Source organism: Sturnira hondurensis, unplaced genomic scaffold (assembly GCF_014824575.4).
Source record: "Sturnira hondurensis isolate 20B ecotype Veracruz unplaced genomic scaffold, ASM1482457v3 Scaffold0009719, whole genome shotgun sequence".
NCBI lineage: Eukaryota > Metazoa > Chordata > Mammalia > Chiroptera > Phyllostomidae > Sturnira > Sturnira hondurensis.
This window is the reverse complement of record NW_028082350.1, coordinates 14,551,418-14,575,488: the sequence shown is the minus strand read 5'-3', so window position 1 is coordinate 14,575,488 and position 24,071 is coordinate 14,551,418. Positions and strand designations below refer to the sequence as shown.

The 24,071-nt window shown below is 50.5% G+C and overlaps 1 protein-coding gene across 3 annotated transcripts in view; it reads right to left on the bottom strand.

The window, feature by feature from the left end:
• Positions 1-24,071, bottom strand: part of LRCH1 (leucine rich repeats and calponin homology domain containing 1) — a 155,737-nt gene that overhangs the window by 83,019 nt on the left and 48,647 nt on the right. For all 3 annotated transcript variants that reach the window (XM_037057625.1, XM_037057624.1, XM_037057626.1), the window contains exon 2: positions 166-310. In XM_037057625.1, the coding sequence (XP_036913520.1) occupies positions 166-310 (145 nt within the window). The remainder of the gene's footprint in view (positions 1-165; positions 311-24,071) is intronic.

Sequence of the window (24,071 nt, the reverse complement as noted above, 5' to 3'; positions counted from 1 at the left end):
AACAATATGAATGGTTCCACAAATGGATTAGAAGATGTATTTCTTAAATGATATTTGTGTGATTTACTTCCAAGGGTGATGAGCAGTTTTCAGAGAGAAAACAACTGATAGGAATAAAAGCATCTTTCTATTTGAACTTTATTCCCACATTCAGAGTTCACCCACCTCAGGTTTAAGTAGGTCAGCGCCTGCAGGTTCACGACGGCCTCGGGGATGACTCTGATGCAATTGTGATGCAGGTTAAGAGTTTCCAGTGACACGAAGTGGCACAGCTCCACGGGGACCTCAACCAGTCTGTTTTTAGATAAATCTATGAGAAAAGGGAAGAATATTTTATCAATAAATCTTCAACAGAATCCAGGACAATTTTACCAACTAGCATACTTTTTCCTGAACATGTTTTGACACAATCATTATAACCTACATTTGGATCAACATTACCATTTTCTGCACCGCTGTGAGCACGGTGTCATCTCCATTTATTAGCGTATCAGCTCAAGTCATATGGGAAAGGATGCCCCTGCAACAGATTCAGCTCTCGATACTGATTCGCAAATTCAGGGCAGAAAGAAGGGTAAGTGTGTCAACATTTACTTTCCACGTTATCTGAAAATCATTTCCAAATTATTCTCCCCTAGACAAGCATCTAAAACTGTATTCTTTAATATATCCAAGTGCATATATTTACCCCAGCATTTGATTTAATTTTGCATTCATAACATGCATGATCTCTCGCAATATGACTTTTGTATCTTCTGCAAGCGAGCACATCGTAGATGCTAAACAAAGACGTCATTCCCTAGATCACTGACACCAGCCACACACAAGGAGGACCGGCGCATGTTGGCCACGTGGCCTGCGGTAACCCTGGACTCTCTCGGCCAAATGCTCCCTTGGTCTACAAAGCAAAGCAAATACATGCGAAGTTTATAATGTCCCCACTGCGACAATAAAAAATGCAGCCCAGCCTTGCAGGTCTAACTCTGGGAAGGGCGGCGATTCACTGTCGAATGCCACAGGACACTGAATACCAGACAAGAGCCACCCCTCTCAAAATAGTAACCCAGCAATGGCAGATCACCCCGTACATCAGTAGGAGGGACCCAATTTAAGGAAACTTAAATAGGTCAACACTACTGACAGCAGTCAAGAGATGAGACAGCAGTCACAGAGCCACCTTCATGAAGGTCTTCCAACCCATAAATCCGTAAACAAACAGAAAACAGGCCTGGATGACTTCACAGGGGATTCTAAGAAATTCTGAAGGGATAGTTCTGGTAATATTTAAACTATTCTAAACCATGTGAAAAGAAAGAAAGTTTCCGAATTCTTATGTAAACAGGTATAATGTCGATGCTCTGACCTAACAAAGAAAGCACATGTGTGTCCCTTCCCAGTACCAACAAAGTCCTAAATCTGACAACCAACAAAGGCAGCTGAGCACTAGATGAAAAGATGGCACACTACGGGGAACAGGGATTCATTCTAGCAATAGAGGCTTTTGGATCATTTAAACCATTTGCTGTATAAACAGTAAAAGTGAAAGGGTACGTGCATCGCTACAGATACTTTACTGCTTATATGTCATGAACTTGACCAAGTTCAAGCACACGACTCCGTGCACTCTAGTAATTTTACCAAAGAGTGTGTTCAGCACCACACGTCAGTTTCAGAGCACGCGTGTTCCTTCTTAGTGCCGCTGCTCATTAACGGGAGAGCAGTTCGGTATTTCCTTATGTGACTTACAAACACGACTGAGAGGATACACTTCCGTTTATCGCCGCCTCATGGACACCTAGAAATGTTACCCTTACAGACAGTCACTGCTACTATTACTGCTAGTACTATTTACTGTTATTATTCAGGAGGTACCAGTCAATGACTCGGGGGTAAGAAACAAAAGGACAAACCCAAATGGGAAAGAAAAAGACGAAATGCTGCCGCCCCCACTGACAAGTACAGTGAAGTCGTCATTGTTCACACATGCGCATTCCAGTCCACTCTCCACGTTGCTCGACTTTCTAGGTCTCTACTTCCAAATAGGTGAAATTAGAATAGAGGCACATGGGTGAATGCAAAACTTCTTTTCAGATCTAAGATTTCTGTGAATAAGTAAAAGGGATCCAGAATTCAAGGGTTTTCTGCCAAAAGCATTCAGAACCCAAGTGATGTTTTTCATCATAATGATCATACCAGTAGTCAAATATCACAGTTATAAAACACAAACCTCCTCATAGTAAATATAAGCACATCCTTTTGATGGATTTGCCATTTCATTGTGGAAACTACATCCTATCATATCACCTGAATTTTAGAAGTACTGAATTTTCTGTTTTCAAACTTGGAGAAAATGTAATGGTAGGAGAAAACAGTCTCAAATAGGTCACAAATTAAGCTAATAGTCACTTCTGCTAATAGTTTCTAATAGCATTATTAACTATCCACTAGAAAACGATGCTGGGATAATGGTCTAGTTAGCATGTGAGTCTGCTATCGTCATTAAAACTTCCAACAGAGATTTCATCCGCTCTCCTCCACAAACCCCAGGCTTGGGGGGCACTTCCTGCACCCCTTTCCTCCCCAGCCGCATCCTCCCGGCTCGTCTGACTCGCACCGAAGCACACAGGGGCAAAGGCCACGCACCGGGTCAAGCCTTGATGTCACGTTGGTGCTCTGCTCTCTCCTGTGTGAGTCTTTGCTCTTAGTTGTACTGTTCTGCATATAGTCTTTTCAGGAATGCTTTTATTGAAAGGAGTCTGACTACGCATTAAAATAAAGTTGCCAGGTGTGGACAACGAAGCCTGAGACTGTTCTGCTAGCAACGGAAGACACCTCCCTGCCTGCTGAGTTTGCGAGACTTTACCTGTGCGATGCCCCTACCCGCCATCCTGGGAGCGTGCTCCAGTTTCTACACGGAAAGGAAGAAATTACATTACGAAATCTACAGAGAGCTCTGACTCTTTCGATGCCTGTGTGAAACGTCGCCTGGAGCAGCACTGTTCAAAGAAAAACAAAACTAAAGAACAGAGAGACAAAAGTTTTCCTTTCTTAGTGGTTTAGGTTAATCGCCCCGATGATGAATTATTAATATAGTCATCAACACAGACTCAGTCCTTGGTTTTGGCAGGAAGGGAAACACACATACATTCACTTTTAAGGTTATCATTTCTAGTTGCAAGGCGAAATGAGGCACTTGCACAGGGAACCATAAGGTAAGATGTTCTAATGGTGCTTTTTTAAAAAAAGTATAAACCAAGAGGTAAAATCCATTCGGGTAGAACTAAGGTCCCCATTCCCTGAGCCTTTCTATCGTACCAGACACAACACCAGCAGCTTTGCATCCGGTTTGCACCTCACACAAACCACCCACCTTGACAGGAGGACACTAGGCCCAGAAAGCTCATGGGACCGGCCCAAACTCGGAGGTAAGCCACCAGAGTCACGACTAACTCGGAGACAGACAGACGACTCCAGAGCCACACAAGGCCACCCTTTCCGCGTGGCACAGTGGCCAGCAAGGCCATGATGTGCCCTGCAGGCAGGTGCCCAGGAGGATACAGCACCTAAATCTTCACTGCGTTTCCGTTTGTGCAAAACGCCATCAAAACAAAGTCCACACGTTCTGTGCCCAGTCCCGGCGGGTAAGAATGTTACAAGCACCATGCTCAAACAGAAAGTACTGCAAACAACAGTGAGCTGAGAGCCTACATGCTGGAAGTGGCGGCCGGAAGCTTGGGAATTAGAAACCACTGAAGTCTCTAATTATGCTGACCTTACTACATAAGCACTGTGTTTCACTGGAGACTTTAGAATGGGTTTTTAAATGCACGACTTACTCTTCCCTCCTTGTCTAGGGGTATCATTTAATTCTCAGTTAACTTTACGACTGGAAGAGAGAAAGCGGGGGGAGCCAAAAACTGGGTGCGGCTGCCGCCCCATGCCTTACTCAGGCCAATACACAGACCATCCTATCCAGAGGGGCCAGCGCGGTCAGTCTGCTAACGCACGCGAGTGGATAAATAACCAGCCACGGGCAGTGGAAAAAAATAGGTTCAAAATTATTGAAAGCAAAGAAATAAAATAGGATCTGGTCCCCCTCTCTTTAAAAAAATTGAAAATAAGAAGGTGAAGAAGAAAGGAATCTAGGATTTAAATGCCATGAATGACAACTGGAAGAAAACAGCTCCCAAAGGACAAGTGTCCCTCTCTCGGCCTTTGAAGAGCAAACCCGTGGCAGGAGGCGGACAGAGAACAAGCAGGACGTCTTAGAGAGAGAGGGGCACGAGCAAGTTGGCTCACGAGCTATCTGTTGACTGAAACATTTGCCGACCATTTCTCAACCGTGCAGGTACACTGGAAGGACCTGAAAAGTTTTCACAAATCCTGACACCAGGAGCCCACGGCCAGAAATGTTAGGGTGTGACGTGAGCATCAGAAGTCCTCACCCCCTTGATTCCCTCCCTGTACTCCAGGGGAAACGCAGGCAGAGTACAGGGAGGGTCCCACCTCTCAGCCTTCCCTACAAAACCACACCAACAGGTGGCGCCCTCCTAGGAGCAGGCAGTGGAGCCCAAGAGTCATCTGATGGGACACCAGCCTGGGACCTCAGCAGGCAGCCCAACTGGATAAACGAACTCTGGCCCATCCAGGGGTAACCACTCCACGACCAGCTTCTTCCTCTAAATCCCTCCTCAACTACTGTCTGTTGCAACCTGAGCCACACAGATCTGGTCTGGAATGGAGCTGAACCAATTATGAATTGGCTACCATCTCAGCAAAGTAAGCCTTTTCCTTATTGAATCCTCGGCATAACCTAGTGAAGCGGGTGCTGCTCTGACCCCCGGTTACTCTAGGACACTAAGGCCCAGAGAAGTTAGGCAACTTGCCTGAGGACACATAGCTACTGTCACCAAAGAACCAACACACAAAAAAATGGTCCCACCCTGTCTGACCAGGGGCCAAGCTGTTTTCCAGGACAGACAACCGGGACCCCAGGGTGGAGCAGCTGAAGTACACACCGAGGAGGGAGCTCAGGCCTCCAGCCGCACCGGGACCCGAAGAGGCACCCTCCCCCCACCCACCACATGCACTCACCCGGGCGGAACCAAAGGACAAGGACAGAGCCAGTGTCCACACCGGAACCGCTTCAGACCCCGAGGGTCCGCGGACACCCCTTTACCGTAAATGACCAAGTTCCAGGGTCCTCCAATTACAACTTGCCCCCAGCAGCGCTCTGCACACCTGGTGCCCCCGCCCCTTCAAAACCTCCGGCCAGTCCAGCGAGCAAGATGGACCTGAGGCACCGTCAGGCCTCGCACCGTCTGGGCTGGGGCCTTCTCCCTCAGCACACCTTTCCTTACTCCAAGCCCTGACGTTCGAAGGTGTGGCCTTCTAAAGGGGGAGGCTCACAGGCTTTGGGTCGGCAAGCGGCAGGGGCCAGAACTCCAGCCGGCAGAAACGACACTGAAGCCACCGAGGCGCGGCACTGGAACGTGGGGGAAGTGGGCTGCTTGTGTGGCTCTCTCTTCTAGCGAGGAAATGAGGGCCACATTTCAGATGCCTGGCCAGGAGGCACTGAGTGACCTCAGAGTTCGGTACTGAAAGGACACGACCTCTGCCCTGACTGGCGTGGCTCAGCTGGTTGGGTGCCGACCCTCAAAGCCAAAGGTCACCAGTGTGATTCCTGGTCAGGGCACATGCTTGGGTTTCGGGTTCAGTCCCCAGTCGGGGTGTGTTCAAGGGGCAGCTGACTAACGTTTCTCTCTCTCTCTCCTCCCACCTTCCCCACTCTCTAAAAATAAACAAAATCTTAAAAAAATAAGTAAATAAATAAAAAATATAAGGAAGTGTGACCTTTGGCCAGGCCCTTAATCTTTCCCCCAGAAAGAAGAGCAGGCGTTATGAGGGCCTTGTCCCTCCCACCCACCCCAAGTTGGAGACTGTCCTTCCCGCTGCACAAGGGCCCCGGGCCCCGCCCTGCCCTGGGGACAGAGGCCAGCCCAGCTCCGCAGACACACCCAGCCCGGCAGCCAACGGAACCCCAGAAGCACGTCCTCCCACGTCCCCACCTTCCTGGAAGCGTTCACAGGAAAGCCGTGCAACCGGAAAGACACGGTGAGTGTGGCCGCCGCCAAAACAAGTTCAGCAAATCCCTGAAATAAAGTCGCCTAAGGAACACAGATAAGCAGGGAGGGTGGAGAAACAGTCCCTGGAACCCCGTGTGCAGTCAGCACCCTGAGTGCACGATGCTGTTTTGGTATAAAAAAGGAAAGTGGTGCGTCCGGAGGAACTGGACGAGGCCAACGCCCCGGCAACAGCATCCGGAGCTGCGGGCCACCGCGGCCAGGGGGCCGGGGCCAGGAGTGCTGACATGCCGGGACAGCTGCGACACTCATCTGCAGAGTGCCATCCCCCCACCCCCACCGTCAGGAGCAAAGACCTCCTCTTGGAAGTCGGCCTTATGCCCAGTTCCAGCAAGAGTCCTTCCTTCTTTTTTTAAAGATTTTATTTCTTTATTTTTAGGCAGAGGGGAAGGGAGGAAGAAAGAGAGGGACAGAAACATTCATGTGTGTCTGCCTCTCATGAGCCCCCCACTGGGGGCCTGAAACCCAGGCATGTGCTCTGACTGGGAATCGAACCGACGACCCTTTGGTTTGCAGGCCAGCTCTCAATCCACTGAGCCACACTAGCCAGGGCCAAATGATCCAGTTTAGAAACATGCTATCACGGGAGCTTAATTTCAGGGTATCAGCACCAATGGTGATGTCTCAGTAATCGGGTAAAGTGGTATCCTCCACACTCACCTCTGAACCCCCGCCCACCAGCCGGCACATGAACCTGCTGTCCTGACCTCGGACTAAGGAGACGCACTCTGTGTCTGGCCATTCCACCCTCGTGCTCATCCCTCCTGGGACCCCCTGTTAAAGACAGTCCTCAGGGGAAGAACGGTCTGGGGCCATATGGACCCCTCTGGGCACGGGTAGAAATAATAAGCGTGTTGAATGAGCCAGTCAAACCTGCAGGCTGCAGGGGGCGCTGAAACAGGCTCCGCTACCTGGGTGAGGAATAGGGACCCTCAGCAGCCACCCGAGGCTCCAAAGGGCTGTGCTTTCAGCTGGAGCAGAAGCTCCGGACACTGGCTGGTGTCCTGGTCTTGCGGAGGAAGGGAGCTGGGCAACAGGAGCCCACCGTCCTCCCAGATCCCGCGGCGCCTGAATAAAACAACTCTCCTTTTACACCAGCATCTGCCTCAGGGCAACAGCAGCTGAATCTCCACTTTTTTGTTCAGTTACACAGGCACCTACCTAGGTTGTGGGTTCGATTCCCGGTCAGGACATGTACCCAGGTTGCGGATTTGATCACCTGTCGGGGTACCTACGGGAGGCAACTGATCGATATTTTTCTTTCTTTCTCTCCCTTCCTCTCCCACTAAAGTCAATGAATTATGTCCTTGGGTGAAGAATTTTTCAAAAAAGAAGTACGGAAGAGGGGACCGTGATTTTTAAACAGGGTCCACGAATAAGTGACCGCTGGAATGAAGAACTGGAGGAGGCAAGAGTGGAAGTCATGGCAACAGTCGGGGGAGGGGACGAGCACCTCCCCTAGAGTAAACAGCAGATGGAAAAACCCTGCTGGGAGCAGGGTGACATCCAGCAGGGACACCAGGGAAGCTTTCGGAGGGCAAGAAAATAAAAGACAGAGCCCAGCAAGGCCAGGGGGCAGCGGATCAAGCAGGCCTTTCAGTTATTGTAACGACTTGGCACTTACTGGGCGCTGGATGGTGTGGAGCAGGGTGCCGCTCACCTCTCAGAGGCTCTTGGATGTCGCCCGGAGAGTAGCTTGGGGGTGGGGGCAGGAACGCCAGCGAGGAGGCCACTGCAGGACTCCCCCCAGGAGAAGACTGAGGGAAGCGGTCAGATCAGGCTGTGTCTCGTGAAAGTAGAGCTACCCGAATTTGGAGATTGGGCATGGGATGGAGAGAAGAAGAGCAGTCAAGTATGCCCTCCAAGGTTGGCTCCGGGAAGTACGAGAGTGAAGTGGTCCCCTCCAAGGATGTCATCTCAGAGGCGGAAGCCCGGGAGCCAGTGTCGTGGGGAAGACGGAGAGCTCGTTTTGGACAGGTTAATACGAAGACGCCTATTGGTCACACAGGTGGGTTAAGTGCACAGGCCTGGAGCCCCCAGGATCAGCTCAGCCTGGAGATGCCAATGGTGCAAGTTTCCAGAGTACAAATGGGCATCCCTAAGATCGCCGGGGGTTACAGTGCCCTGGGCCACACCTGACGTGGAGAGCCGGGGAATGCGGAGGGGACCAAGACAGAGTGTTCTGTGAGGAAGGAAGAAAACCCAGACAAGCATGATCTCCTGGAAACCAGGAGAAGGTGTCTTGAGGAGGAAGAAGTGACCCCCTGTGCCAGGGCTGCTGCTGGGTCAGCGTAGCCCGAGACCGGGCAAGGACTGTTGCACGTGGCCAGGCAGAAGTCACAGGCGGGGGCAGGGCCGGAGCAAGGCCTGTGGGAGTGGGTCCAAGAGGGAGAGGAAGGGCTACTTAGAGCATCAAATGGGCAGAGACAGAAAGCAGAGCAGCCGATGCCAGGGGCTGGGGGAGGGGAGGGGGAGTTACCGTTCAAAGGGGACAGCGGTTCAGTGTCACCAGGTGAAAGGGTTCTGGACAGTGGCTCCAGAACAACACGGATGAGCTCACAGAAATGCACACTTCAAAATGGTCCAGATGGCACATTATACGTGTATGTTACTTTTTTTTTTATTTTGAGAGATAGAAATGGTGTGGAAAGAGAGAAATGGGTCACAATGAGCCGAGGTACATCAGAACGGCTTGTGATGACAGGAAGCAGAGAAATGCAGTGGAAGCTGGAGGGGAATGATACTGGGGGACACCTACCGGCACATGTGTGTATGCAGATGGGAATCACTGGGTGGGAAAGGGGATGGTGCAGAAGAGAAAGAGAGACTGCGGGGAACTGATGTTCTTAGGACCATGTGCTCCCAGCAGCTGTGGTCCCTTCCCCAGGACCTCGGTGCTCTCACAGAGGTCAAGCAGCAGCTGCAACACAGCTGCAGAGAACTGAGTAGGTGGGGTGACAGGTGCCCAGGGGAGTCCCCGCCGGGTTGCCTGCAAGCCCAAGTGGCTGAGAGTAAGGGATGGAGGAAAAGACGTTAGGTTTAAGGAAGTCGTCAGTGAGGGGTGGGGAAGGAACGGCAGTGGAAAAACGGAGAGTGACAGGTGGCAGGGCACCCCCACATGAAGTCTGGGAGGCCCCAGGGCTGCAGAACACGCAGGTGCCTGATGGGAAGCTGTGTGACTCATTGTGTCAGGCGGCTTGCATCCAAGCTCACCACCTTTGCCACAAGTGCAATCTGGAGATAATAAAAAATATAAATTTTGGCTTATGCTTTGCAGCTCTGGTCCAAGAGCACAAATATAACTGGGGAGAGCCAAGCGAAGCCGCCCCGTGGGCCTGCACGGCAGCAAGCCTGCTGGACGGAGACACCCAGGGATGTCTCCTCTGAGCCAGACTTAGTACACCAGACGCTGGATACAGTGAGGTGAATTGAAGACTCAGTCCATAACCTGAATTAACTCTGAGTGCAGCTGGGGAGGCAGAGAAGCAAGCAAAAAAAGGAAGTACAATGAATTAGAGCTGGATTTATGAGCCAAGTTAAACATCGACTCCACCCGAAAGGCTGAGAGGGGCTTCAGAGAGGCACTGACCTTCATGCGGAGACTCAGGACAGGTGTCTGGGAGCCTGCCAGGGTCGGGGGGGGGGATGCCCTCCACACCAGCAGGTGCAGCCTCGATGAGGAATGCAGGGTCGGGGGGGGGGATGCCCTCCACACCAGCAGGTGCAGCCTCGATGAGGAATGCAGGGGTCGCGGGGGGGGGGGGCCGCGGGACTGACGGTCAGCGGGGAATCTATGGAACCAGCTGTTACAGACAGCGGTCGCCAAAATCCAGGGGCGAAATGAGGAACCCTCAAGTAAGGGGAACAGAGTTGATACAGGGGAGCACATACAACCACCACCACCACCATCGTCATCATCAGGAGGCAATGGACAAGGGCAACACGGCTGAGGGACACTGGGCGGTGCCCAGCGATCATTAAGTGGACAGAAAGAGCGGAAGGCACCTTAGGGTTCCGGCCTGAATGCATGCCTGGCAGTGAGCCACCTGCTCAGAACGTCCTCGGAGAAACAAACGTGCGTGGGTGACAATGGCAGAAGAGCATCAGGGGGCATTTCCTCTCTGACACATCGATTTAAGATCTCTACGGGGCGACGGAGTGGCGGGGCTGCTGGCCACTGGGCCGCGGACCTGGAGCCCTGAGAAAGGCCTTGGCGAAAACTTAGGCCTGGGAGACACTGGCATGTGAATAACGAGTGGCCGTACATGATGTCATCCTAGAAGAACGTGAAAAATGAGGAAAGAAAATGAGCTGGCGGGGGGCGGAGGGGGAACTCCCAACAGCTGCTACACCAACCAGGTCAGTGCCTTCCCAGGCACAACTTCTTGGAACCCAGGGCTTGGATCCATGGCCCCAGGGCCGTGGTGAGTCTTGGGGTGCAGACTTCCTGAACCAACACCCAGTGTTATTTCCACAGCGACACTATGCCCCGCACGCTTATCACGCAGTTCAGCGAGAGTGACGCCCTGACCAAGCAGGGGGTGCAATACGCTCACTCGCTTTTAGGGACCGATCTCAGCCCATCAATTCCTAAAACAACCAAAATGTTGCAGGCTAAGCTACCAAGGCAACTGAGAGGTTTTTGACTCCTTCCACAAGTACTTCCTTGGGCAATTTTTTTCCCTTAGCCCCAAAATATGAAACAAAGAGGGAACTGTCTACAAAGTGCCTGGTTTTCCAGTTTTTAAAGTTCACATTTAGACAGGGCGGCGCTGATAAGAAAGACAGTTTTGTGACGGGGACCGAACATGGTATATAGTCCATTGTAGGAACATGAATTTTAAAGCGAGAAATAGTTTATTGCAGATAATTTCTGCATCCTTTTTGGAAGCTCTAGTTGAACACTTCCTGCCGAATTACAAAGCAAGAAGATGGTTAGCAATAAAAATAAAAATCGTTTCATGTTATCACTGGCTAGAAATGACAATAGAAATATGGTTTATCAAAATTATTAAAGAAGATATATTTAACAGGTATGTTATTTTTTAGGCATACCCTTTTTAGAATATTTTAATGTAAACAAAAGTCTTATTCTCTTGAGACTGCGCTTTAACGTCTCATTGCGGTCACACGATTTGCTCATCCAGGATTCATGAATAACAAATTGCTGCTCGCATTTTTGTAAAGTAAGAGTTTTTACTAAAAGCTCTGAAAGAGCTAGTGTTCGTGGGACATTCAGAAGCCTCCCCTCTTTAGGTCTCTTGCATTCTGCTTTACACTTTGAGACACATTAGGTTTTTGCCCGTTTCTCACTAATTACTTTGCAATTGGAAACCCAAACCTTGGAAATTAGTTCTCCCCCTGAGGTTCAAACTGCATGTCGGTCCCACGCTACAGCGGACACAGGAAAACAGTACAAAACTACCCAGCGTCTGCAGCGAGGACTCTCCAGGGCTCCGGTCTCTGGCAGCAGCAGCAACACTGGCCACCACGCCTGCACTCCCCCACACGCGCCACACCCAGGACACCAGCCTGTGACCGGTTCCTGACTGGCAGACCTGGGCCTGCTTCCAGTTGCCATGGCTACTCACCATAACCCGGCACCGACTGTCCCTGGCACACCGAGTGTTCTCTGTGACAGCACTCTCGTAAGAGTTTAGTGGGAGTGTTCCCCCCACTTGCCACGAAGAAACAGACACAGAGAAGTAAAATAATTCAACCTGAGACACCCAGCTGAGAAGGTAAAAAGTTGTGACTCCACTTAACGCCACTGCATTGTATACCTAAAGATGCTTAAAACGGTAAACTCTACTCTATTTTACCATAATTAAAAAAAACCCCAGCAAGTTCTAAGCTCAACTCCTTATACTAGAATAAATTCCAGGTAGATTAAAAACTTAACAGTAAAAAGAAACAATAAAATGACTAGGAAAAAAAAGTTAAAAAGCTGGGACTCAAACCCAAATAATCAAGCTTCTGAGTCCAAGCTCTGTGCAAATGGGCTCCCACAAATGGCTGTTTTGTGGGTAAAAACTACCCAAGTGCTATTTTACAGACGCCCCCCTCACCATCAGCAAACTCAGCTTCATAGTTACTCAATGGCACTGCACGGCTCACCGTGCACAGGCCCCGTCTGGTGGCCAAACACCAGGGGCAAACCCCAGGACGAGGCCTGAAGCCACTTGGAAAGCCCGTCTGCACAGGCCCCTCTGCAGGAGACTGAAGGCCAAGTGCACATGAGAAGGCAGGAGCCTGGAGGGGAAATGTTTGCAGTGCGAAGGATGCAGAAAAGAATCACACACGTACTTTAAAAAACCACATGCCCACAGCAGGGAGCAAACAAAATTACACTTTTGCAGAAGACCTCAGCCTTGAAAGCTTGCAAAAAGCCTCAAGTCTTTAGGAAAGAACTAAAATAGAGCGCAGAGAGAGGAAGAGGGGGCAGATCCCCGTGTTGGGGCTCCTCTCGGACTCCCGACAAAGATTCCCAGCTCTCCCCAGGGGCACACTTCTTCCTCAAGGCAGAACTAGAGGGGCGGGGCGATGAGAGAACCAGCAAACACAGATGTCCCCAAAGCCTGCTGCTCCAAAGGGAAGGATTTCTACATGCCTGACGCAAATGACTGCCCATCTCATTTATTTTACTGTCTTTATTTTTTTTGTCGTTATTACTTTTCTTTCTTACTTTCTTACTGAATTAGGGTGACACTAGTTAATAAAATGATATAGGTTTCGTGTGTACAATTCTATAGTACATCACCTGCCTACTCTACTGTGTGTTCACAACCCCAAGGCAAAGTCTCCTTCATCAGTTTACCCTCCTTTACCGTCTCCTCCCTCCCCTACCCGCTCTGGTGATCACCACGCTGCTGTCTATGGCCGGGGGGGGGGGGGGGGGGGGNGGCGGTGGGGGGGGGGGGGGGGGGGGGGGGGGGGGGTTCCTGTTTATTTAATGCCCCTGCCCCTCCCAGCCCCTCCCCTCCGACAGCTGTCAGCCTGCTCTCTACCTATGAGCCTGTCTCTATTTTGTCCATCAGTTCACTGTGTTCCACATCCGAGTTCCACGGGAATTTGTCTCTTTGACTGGCTTATTTCACGGAGCGTAGTGTTCTCTAGGTCCATCTATGCTGTCACAAAAGGCAAAATGTTCTCTTCATGGCCGACTAGTGTTCCACGGTATCAATGTCCCATAGTTGTCTGCTCCACTCAGCTACTAATGGGCACCTGGGCTGCTTCCGTAGCTTGGCGACGGTAAATAACGCTGCGATGAACACAGGGTGCTTCTGTCCCTTCACATCGGTGTTGCAGGGTTTCTCAGATACATTCCCAGAAGTGGAACCACTAGGTCATAAGGCAGATCCACTTCTGTTTTTTAAGAAAACTCCAGTTTTCCACAGGGGTTGCCCCAGTCTGCATTCCCACCCACAGTGCAGAGGGTCCCCTCTTCACCAGGTCCTCGCCAGCACTTGTGGTTTGTTGATTTATTGATGACAGCCATTCTGACAGGTGGGAGGTGATGTTTCATTGGGCTTTTAATTTGCTTGTCTCTGATGATTAGTGACAGAGAGCATCGTTTCATACGTCTGGTGGCCATCTGTATGTGTTTAACCATGTTTCACAGAGTACGTGAATTAGTTTCTTCTCACCATTGTTCTGATACCAGCTAAACTGCATTTTGAGAAGGACGGAAAGTCTCTCTCCTCACACCTTCAAAGCCTCAACGCCGAGTATAATTTCCATTAACAAACAATTCGGTCCTCTCCTGGCCCCATTTTTTCAATGTGCACTAAAGCTTGGCAGAGAACAATCGAAAGAGAAACAGACCTGGCTGCTGGGTGGCAGTTTGGTCAAATGCAAGACTGCACCGCCACAGTCAGTGTGCCCTGGACGCTTACCCCAGGAGTCATGGCTAAACAGGCCGACCTTTAGATTCAGATGCCCCTGTTTTCTGAAAGCCTCAGGTTCAACCTTACAGAATCTAAAGAATTGATGTCATTCTTTGATCAATTTACTGAGAAAGTAGTCATAATACATAATACCCTCCAATAATTATGGAAACTAGGTCCACAAGCAGAACGCCCATTTTCATCATGTAGAAACATCTGTCCTGGGTTAGGAGAGAACAATATTCTTGCCCCGCCCACCTGCTTTCCCCGTACCAATGACGCTCCGGAGACTCGTTTCTGAGATCCGCTCGGACACTCTCCCTATGGCCAAGGTCATCTATTTTCAATCGGCACTCCCCGAGCGAGGGGCAAGAATGTCCTCGAGAGGGATGCAGAGAGAAGCTAAATGATGACGTCCAGGCCAACATAATGACCGCCCTCACAAGCCTTAAGAAAACGCTGTTCCTTCCCAGCGTCCAGAACTCCCCCGCAGCCCCACGTGCCTTCGCTGCCTCTGTCTCCACTTACCCCAACCCCCTGTGTTACTCACAGACCTGCTGACTCCCCTGCACAGGGGGCACCTCTGCTCCATCTGCCAGGCATGGAGACCTTACTCAAACAGTCCTTGTGTGTGGTTAGTGCCTGGTCGAGATAGGGCTGGGAAGAGCAAGTGTCTGTTGGAAAGGGATGTGGGACACAAATTCCAGCCTGCGGTGCTGGCTTCTACTGCATTTCCCGGCTCCCACTTCCCCCCAGGTCCCAGTCTTTCTGGTTCGCAGCGCTTTACTCTACCAATCCCCACCTCCTCCCCATCCCTGTAGACGGGAGAGGCAGAGACCATACCCAAGCTCACTGGCAGAGGGCGCCCTCCAGGAAGTCCAGGGCTTCCCTGAGCACCCACGTGCTGGGCCCTGAGCATGCTGGGAGGCTTGGGGAGAACAGACTCAAGGCCAAGTTCCTCAGAGGCCTCTGTCAGAAGAAGCCCATGGACAACTTCAGCCAGCTGCTCCTTATCGTTTGCAAGCTTTCCTTCACCCATGCCATTAGCAGCATTAATGATGCTGATTTTATTTTCGATTGGCACGCAGGTGACACAAAATGCTCTTCCATAAGATCCTGTGGGAAAGTTTAAAATAAAAATAGCCCTGACTGGTGTAGCTCAGTGGGTCGGGCATCGTCTGCAAGGCGAGGGGTTGGTCCCTGGTTCGATTGGAGTCAGGGCACATGCCTCTCTTTCTCCTTCTCTTTCTCCCTCCCTTCTCCTTTCTCTAAAAATAAATGAACAAAACCTTTTAAATAATAAAGCAAATAGAAATAAGAAACGTTCTGTCCTCATCTAACTGGTTGCTCTTGAGCTCACCGATTTTGCCCCAGGTTTTAAAATGCTGAGCAGCTCTGTAACTTCGATTTTTCTGCCCCTTTTTCTAGAGTTTCCCTTAGCTCCCTAAGAAGGTGGCTTTAACGGTGCCCAGGGGAAGTTCGCTAAGTTCGCTTGATGTCCCTCCCGGTGTTCGGGAACATTTAGTGGACCTCCGTCCAATTCAGAATGAATAACACACGCAAAACAATTTTTCAAAGTCGCTCAACGGGCAATCCAGTGGTGTGTCCAGTCACGTTTAGTAGCACCAGCAGCACAAGACGCTGTGCCGTCTGTCTTGCTCTGCAACCTTTGCTGTCACGTGACAAGATGAGCAATAGGGGCTGACCGCAGGCTGCGTCATGCGGCGGTCACACTGCTGCACACGTGATTGGCTCCGCACGTCACTGCCGGGCCCCTCCCAGCAACAGCAGCTGGACTCAGATACGCTGAGGCCGACCCTCCCCGTGGTGCCAGACCCCACCGCGCACTCCCCTCAAGGTCTCAGTTTGCCAGCCCCGCGTCCAGGAGCGCCCCCTGCAGGACCCGCTCTGCAGGACGTTCACCGAGCTTCTCCCTGGACCCACCAGGCTGGTGGGTCTCTCTGTCTTCCCGCCTCCATTACCCAGCCCCAGAGGTTTTAATATGTTAACGTCCTATTTAACAAATGTGTCGGCACACACCAGGAACTTAATATGCCTTCTGATTGTTCCCGTAAGTTCTCTGGTAGCAAAGGAGCGCCAATTTAGAGTGACTGTCCCCAAACCTGGGATTGCCATAAGCCATGCTCTCTTCAACACGTGACCGTGCAGAACAACAATGAGGTGTTTCGAAATGCGCGGATGACTGTTACAGCTGAGTAACAGTCCTTCGGGCCACGGAAACTGAGAAATCGAGAAGAAATGGAGTGGGGGGAGGGTTCAAGGATACACAGGTTCAAAAACTACAAATGAAAAAAAAAAACCTAGGAAAAAAGGAATTGTATTTAGCCCTTCAAAATAGGTGACTTGTAAGTGACCAACAACCACGAATCCCATCTACCCGGGAACAGTGCTGGTAGGTTCCCAAGGAAAAGAAACCTGGTTATTCTATCCTGCTTGATCTTTGCCATCTGTGTGTGTGGGAGTGACTGCATGTGTGACTGTGTGTGAGAGTGACTCTGTGTGTGTGTGCGTGCACTGCGGGTGCGCTGAAGTGAGCTGGACCAGGGGAAGGGGAGACGAAGACCAAGACAATGGTGGGACAAGTGGTGAGGTGAAAACACCATCAGACCCCGGGTGAGGGCCAAACTCCGCCTCCTGGTCTCTAATTAATTCTCTGGGTCTCACTCTCCCTGTCTGTCATGTAAAAATACAGCCCCATCTGAAATGCCATGACAGTAAGGAAAGGGTTAACAACAAAACCATCCCCTCTCCCCACCGTAGTCCCAGGAAGAAGGAGGATTCTGCTCTCGTCACCTTTATGTTCCCAAACACCAGCACACACAGAAGCACACGCACGCGTATATTTTCAGCCAGTGGTCACCTGAGTTCAAGTGACTTTCCCATGGGCCAAGAGAGCACTATGACTATCACTACTTCTTCTTTTTCCAAGTAGTATATTTACAAGTAAATGACAACACCAAACCCAAACCTAAGACTAAGCAACTCCACGTCCAAAGCTTTCCCCATTGTGACACCTGCCCAAGTCAAAAGGGGGCACATGAAAACCCCTCACCGATGTTCACACACTGACGTGAGGAGAAATGAAAGGAAAACACTGCCCAGTGTTTATCTCATGAATAATAAAACAGGAAGTACGAGTATTAGGGTCACTTTCATTTTTGTTTTTGTTTTCTGAGGGTATTCTTTCTTTCACACAAACCCACTGATGGGGGAAGATAATTGAGAAAAGAAACAAAGAAAAACAAGAATGGCTGTTTATTTGATACATTGTATGACACATGTCCTCCTTCCTCTGCGGTGTTTAAATTTAACTCAAAAGAAAGGACACCACAGCCTCAGCACGAATTTCAACACCAGCCACCATGCCCCCCAGGGTCACTAAGAGTGCAGCGTAACCACCTGGCTGTGCTTTAGAGAGTAGCTCCCGTCCATCTCTCCCGGGAAAAGGAATAGAACTGATCTGAGCAAAGCCGAGTCTAACGTCGCCCAGTCTGCCTGCACTCTACCGTCATCAGGGTTGTCGGGCTTAAAACGCAATTAAACAGAAGCTGATTGACACAAAGAAAAAGGTTCTCCTTCCCAATCCCTTGAATTACCCAGAAAGTTACTTAATGCAGGACCCACATGTCACGCAGAGTAGAAGATATAAAGTGATTTAAAAAATCATTTAAAATATCACCTTATAGGTTTAGAGCCCCTTTCCCAATGGAAATGTAACTAAACTCAATATGCATCAAATGCTTACTTTGTGCCAGGTGACGTTGTATTAAAATAACAGAGTAGGGTTCAAAAGTGACTGTCTCTAGGAGTTACGTCACGAGATGAACCCCGTCGTCAGTACGACACAATCGGGCCCCTCCCCGCACCCCTCAGACACAGAACCTGCGCTCTTCCATATATAGTCGTCCCCAGTCGATCCATCCACACATACACATGTCACTCACCCCACACATGCTTTCTGGGCCCGCCCTGGCCCCAGGGATTTAAAGGTAGTCAGTCACTGTGCCTGCCCCCAGGTATGTCCAGTCCAGTGAAGAGAAAGACCCCAAAAGTCCGAATAAACCAGAACAGCATGCTGATTGTATGACATGCCCCCCACTGGGGAGCCGTGTTCGTAGCCATAGCAGCACTAGTCACAGCAGCCCAAAGGCGGACGCAACCAAAGTGTCCGTCAGCAGATGGATGGATACACAGAATATGGCCTACACATACGATGGAATATAATTCGGCCTTAAAAAGAACATTCTAACACACGCTACAACCTGGATGAACCTTGAGGCTGTTACAGAGGAAGGCAACCACTGCGTAAGATGCCACCTATGGCGCGGACCTAGGGCAGTCAAACCCCCCGAAACAGGGAGGAGAACGGTGCACGTTCCCCTTGCATGCCCGGCCAGCGTGGAGCCTTCTCCTCCCACGGCCGGCTGAGAAACTCCGCTGGCCTCACCCTGACCCCCACCCCACTACAGAGCTGTGTGAGCACCCAGCGGGTGACCGCTAGACTTGGTGCACCCTGGGGACACTCGCTCAGAGGCCTCAGACCCAGCACAGGCACAGAAGGGCTGAGCATCCGGTGCAGGCGGAGGGCTGGGCAGCCGAATGCAAAGCAGCACAGCTGTCAATGCTGAGCAGGTGGGTCTTGTTCCTGTTGGAATAAAGGGCGATGCCAAGGATGCGGCTGAATCAACTGTCAAAAGTCTCAGTGCACACAACCCAGGGGCTGTGGGAGCCACTGAAGAAGAAGAAAGTAGCAGCAAGCGCCCTGACTGGTGTGGCTCAGTTGGTAGGGCATCATTCCACGAAGCAAAAGGTCGCCAGTTCGATTCCCAGTCAGGGCACATGCCCGACTTGCAGGTTTGGACCCTGGTCAGGTCACTTGTAAGAGGCAACCCATCGATGTTTCTCTCTGATACCAATGTTTCTCTCCTCTATTCCTCCCTCCCTTCCTCTCTCTCTCTAGAAATAAAATCTTTAAAAATATTAAAAAAGAAAGTAACAGGAAGAGTTCCAGTGGTAGGAAGGCCACTGATCATAGTTAATTTGCCTAATACCCCATTCCATTCTACAAGTAGAGGCTGTTGTGACCAAGGTGCAAATGTGCCTTCAAAACCATGTCACACATCTGGAGTCACTGGAGTAGGCTCACAGAATTGAGGTTTTCCTACCGATAACATCACTACGTCATTCAAAGGTGTTAATGGGGTTTTTTAAAGATGTTTTTATTTATTTTTAGAGAGAGGAAAAGGGAGGAAAAAAGGGGGGGAGACAAATGTTGATTGGTTGCCTCTCGTACACAGTACGACCAGGGACCAAACCCGAAACCCAGGCATGTGCCCTGACGGGGAATCGAACCAGCAACACTCTGCCCACCCAACAGAGGCACACATCAGGGCAGGCTGAGCAGTTTTCCTTTTTTCTTCATCCTGACTAAATTAAAACACCTGTGTCACCGGTCTATGCCACTAAATTCCATCTTTGCAAGGAGTCCCTCTACCTGCGAGGCCACCGACCTGCCCTGGGACCTCCTCACGACACGCCCCTCCGTCCTCCACTGGTTCCCTCCGAGGCCCTTCACCTCTGCGGACCTCCTCATCCTCTCGGCACCTCAAACCACCGTTTCAAGAGGCATCTACCTCCTCTCACCAGGGGTAAATGAGAGCGTGCCTTCCCCCGAAAATGGGGGTCCTATCAGCTGCAACAGCTCGAGTCTTCATGAGCAGGGACGGGTAGGAAGGGGGATCTGAGGGACGGCCAGAAAGCACTGTCATTCTGACACCAAGTTAAGAGGGTCCCTGCCGGTTCTCGAAGCACCGTCCTTGACACGGCGCAGAACGTGTCCATCCTCAAACTCCAGCCAGTCCAGAGACGTGTGAAAAAAGGAAGCTCTTGACAGTGGCGGATTCTAGTTTGTCCACAAACCTTAAAACCTTAGCACACTCAGTACACTTTTATCAAAGAAGCTACAGACTGGGCACTTGGCCTTGCTGGTGGTCCTGAAAAGCCAACATCTTACTTAAGTCTCTTCAGCTGATCACGTATTTATGGCCTTCCTTCGCCTGCAAAGTACCAGCCTTCCCCCCTTTCGCTGTCCTTTTACTAAATATTTGCCTTCCACCCCCACCCCCACCTTCGTGCCAAAGCCCCCACTCAGCCTGCACGTACTAATAACCACCCGTGTTATCTTTCACCAAGGGCATGTGCATCACTGTTGTGATGAGGCCCCAGAAATAGCTCCCAAGACGAGGTGGGATTGCATTCAAGACCCCAGGGGACTGGTCCCGGGCTCACATGGAATTTGCAGCCCCTCACCAGCTGCTGTCCTTGGAATTCTCCCGTCAAGCTTGGTCTAAAGTCCCTTGCTCCATTTCAGTGGCCACCAACAACAGAGCCGGCATCTTCTAACTACACGGAGAGACTCCCGCCCTGCCCTGCTCGCTCCGGGACCCGTGCCAGCAATGAGCCCAACCACAGGTCTCTCTCCACATGCTGTCTTCCCGACAGGCTTCGGCTCCGCGAGGAGTGTGACACAGCCACAGAGCCGCTTTTCTGAAATGACTCACTGCCAACTTTGCACAAGGAAAGCACGTGTGAAAAAAAGGGAGGGGACAGGAACCCTGGCATTACCCACAGTATTCTCGAATGCCGCTGAAAAACGCCACAGGCCCTGCAGGTGTTCACGTTAGAAAGTAATTTCCTTAGCTGGATTCATGGCATATATTAATTTCAATACACGGCCTGGGAATTTCTCTCACCCCTCATTTTGTGAGTTCTTTGGTTCTCTGCCAGGTCCCCGTGGGTTTATGGGAAAACCAGTGTTATTGGAGGGGTCCTAGCCATTTAGTCTTCTAGGTCCAGCCTTCCAGGGTGGCAGGAGAAGAGTGAGGAGGTTTTACTGACACCAGAATCATGTGTCCCTTGGGACGCTCTGCAAGTTGACTCCTGCTGCTCCAGACTCCACCCAGGCTGCCCCGATTTTCAACGAGCCCCTGCAGGCAAAAGCCCTTGCAAGACGCCTGTCTGTTAGGAAATGTGTAACTCACATCCAGCCAAGCCAAAGCAAATGAAAACCAATTCCATAGCCAAAACTCTGCCCCGGGAAATCGGCGCGTTTCCTCGGGAGGGCTCCGGTGTCACTGACTCAGTTAATGATACACTCTATTAACCAAGCAGGTGGTTGGGCAACTGTAACTCCATCAACAGAGAAAATGCTTCCCAGCCCCGACGCTGGGACAGCCGCAGATGTGCACCTAGGACACAGTAATGGGCGTGCGTGTTTAGAGTTGAGTTGTTAAAAGTTCTTGATCTCCCCAGTGTTTCATCACAAGGTTTCTTTAACTGGTAACTTCTTTCAGCACAGTCCGTTTACCCCAAGTTCCTCAGGGCTGATCACACACGGCCCCGCACGAACGTCTCGGTTACGTAAGAAAAAGCAATGCAATGTTTGTTTTGCATTTGGAGTCCAATGTCTAAAACGCACACAGAGTAAGCCCGTCTCTCAGCCCTTCCAGCCCCCAAGACCATAGAGGAGGGATCAGATGAACATCTGCAGCACCAAGAGATGAAAGCGAACTCCTCAAAGCAACGCTCCCGCCCACTGGATGAGTCTTCTGTTTACTTGCATAAGCAGTGTAAGAAGTACTAAAATATATATATACATATATGGTCCTGTCCTGGCTGGTGTGGCTCAATGGATTGAGTGCCAGTCTGTGAGCCAAAGGGTTGCTGGTTCGATTCCCAGTCAGGGCACATGCCTGGGTTGCAGGCCAGGCACCCAGAAAGGATGCACGAGGGGCAACCACACATTGATGTTTCTCTCCCTCTCTTTCTCCCCCCTTCCCTTCTGTCTCAAAATAAATAATAAAAATCTTTGAAAAACATACATTATCCTCACTGATGACAAAGTGGTTCCTAACTCCCTACAGCACTTCATCATACTGGGCTTTCTGTAACTTTACAGAATCACAGAATCCTGGGAGAGCTGTGTGGACGGGGGCCACAAAAAGGCTGCTGGGTACAAGGTAACGTGCTCACACACACAGCTCTGCTCTACTGTCCCCCGCGTCCCGGGGGCGGAGGTGTGCAGCATGAGGAGTGTGCGTACACCTGTGTGCACGTGGCGGACCAAGACCCGCCTCCTGCTCTCGGAGCCCACGGCGCCTACAATGAGTTTACCCAAAATGCAGTAAGAACTCCGGGACTGACCTACATTCCTTAGAGAAGCCCTCGAGATGCTGCATTCCTCAGTGCATGTCAGCACTTGACAGAAAGCAATGAACTGTCAAGTTCATTATTCAGGGCCCCGATCAAGCGAGAGGAGAAATACCAGCCCACTGAGTAGAGTGATAACAAAAAGTGTAAATTCAATGGGAACATGGGAATGTCCAAACCCAAAGGCAAAATTCTCCACAGATAATAAAGCAAATGGCAAATTCCTACAGATGTGGGCTACACAACTCGTCTGGCTTCGGAAAAACACGGTGGATCCTACACAGGTCACTTCCCCACGGCACAACCCTATGTTCCGGTTCATCGCCTAATCGAGGTTTGGTCACAACCCTCTGTCCTGCGAGCCAGCCGCGCCCCTGTTCTAGCAGAGACTGCTACAGACCCGATTTCCTCCCCACTTCTTTTCCCGCAGGCACAAACCACAAGGGATCCACACGCCATGGAGCAGACAACACCATCATCAGGGCAGAAGCAGGAAGAACACAATACTCTTCTGTGTTTGTTGGTGAACTTGGGAGGATGTGCGCAAATCTGACAACACCGGCTGCAGGAAGGTGCGCTGGGTGGCCGGGGAACAGGCCTGGGAGGGACTTGGCGCTCTGTGCCCCTGCAGAGCCATCCCACCTGCAAACCTGTCAATGCAAAAATCACTGCGTCCACACATTTTAATAATGACCCAGTGCAGACACCAGAACTACATGATGTCCATCCGTGATGTATTCCTGAACCAAAAGGAAAGTAAACGTTCTCTTCTGTTGGAACGCAGCTCAGATCGATACGGGAAGGAGTAAAATGCGCTTGCGGCATTCTGAAAAACGCGTGGCTGGCAGTGGTACACGGGCTGAGTATGTGGCTACAGAATTCAGGAAAAGTTCGACATGAAGATCTATTTCTTGGCCCACACTCTGAACTCATGAAAAATCTGCACAGCTCACAATGTGCTCCATCTTCCAAAGGGAAAAGCAGTGGTAAATGCCATGCCCATCCAACAGCAACTTCGTCCACATGTTCATTCACTTTCCTTTCTTCTGACTTCAAACGCCAAGCTTTGTGTATGATTTCTTTCTGGGAATAAAATCACAGCGAGGGCAATTTCCAGCCAAGGGTCTTCTCTTCACAGAACTTCGCCATCTCCTCTCCTCTGTCCTGCAAACAAACCCAGGGCCCTTGCTGGGAGGCTGTTCTGAAGAATTCGTTCCCTGATGGATTCTTCTGGAAATACTTGGTCACCGCTTCAAACCCAACTTCCTAACCTAATATGTGTCAGAAGAAAACATTTCGAATGGGAACTGAAGACGGAAACATTTGCAAGCTGTGGAGCCCCATCCGTGTGATACTTACTCTTTCACCGAACACAACAATAACCAAATAAAACCCAGGCAGGGCAAACATTAGGGGGTTAGTGGAATTCTTCACAGCCACCTGCATCGTTCAGCTCTGGGCCTCCTCTGGGGCAAAACTAAGAAAGGAAGCAGAGCTGATGGGTAAAAATGATCCAGCACAAGGGAGAAAAAGACCCGGCACTATACGGGGTGCCCTACACTACACCGCTGTCACTGACTCGGTTTTATACGGAACGGAGGCATCCTTCGGAGGGGACCGCTGCAGGGTCCTGGCAGATCTCGGTCCACACGGGGGCAGGGTCTGCATCCATCATTTGTGGCAGCAACTTTTCTTGTACGTTGAGGGAAAAACGTGAAAGCGAAACTCAGTGCAGACACACAAAAGAATACGTTTGTGATCTACCAGGCCCTGCTAAAATCTGAAGCAGGTCTGAGTTCACGTATATGAAGAC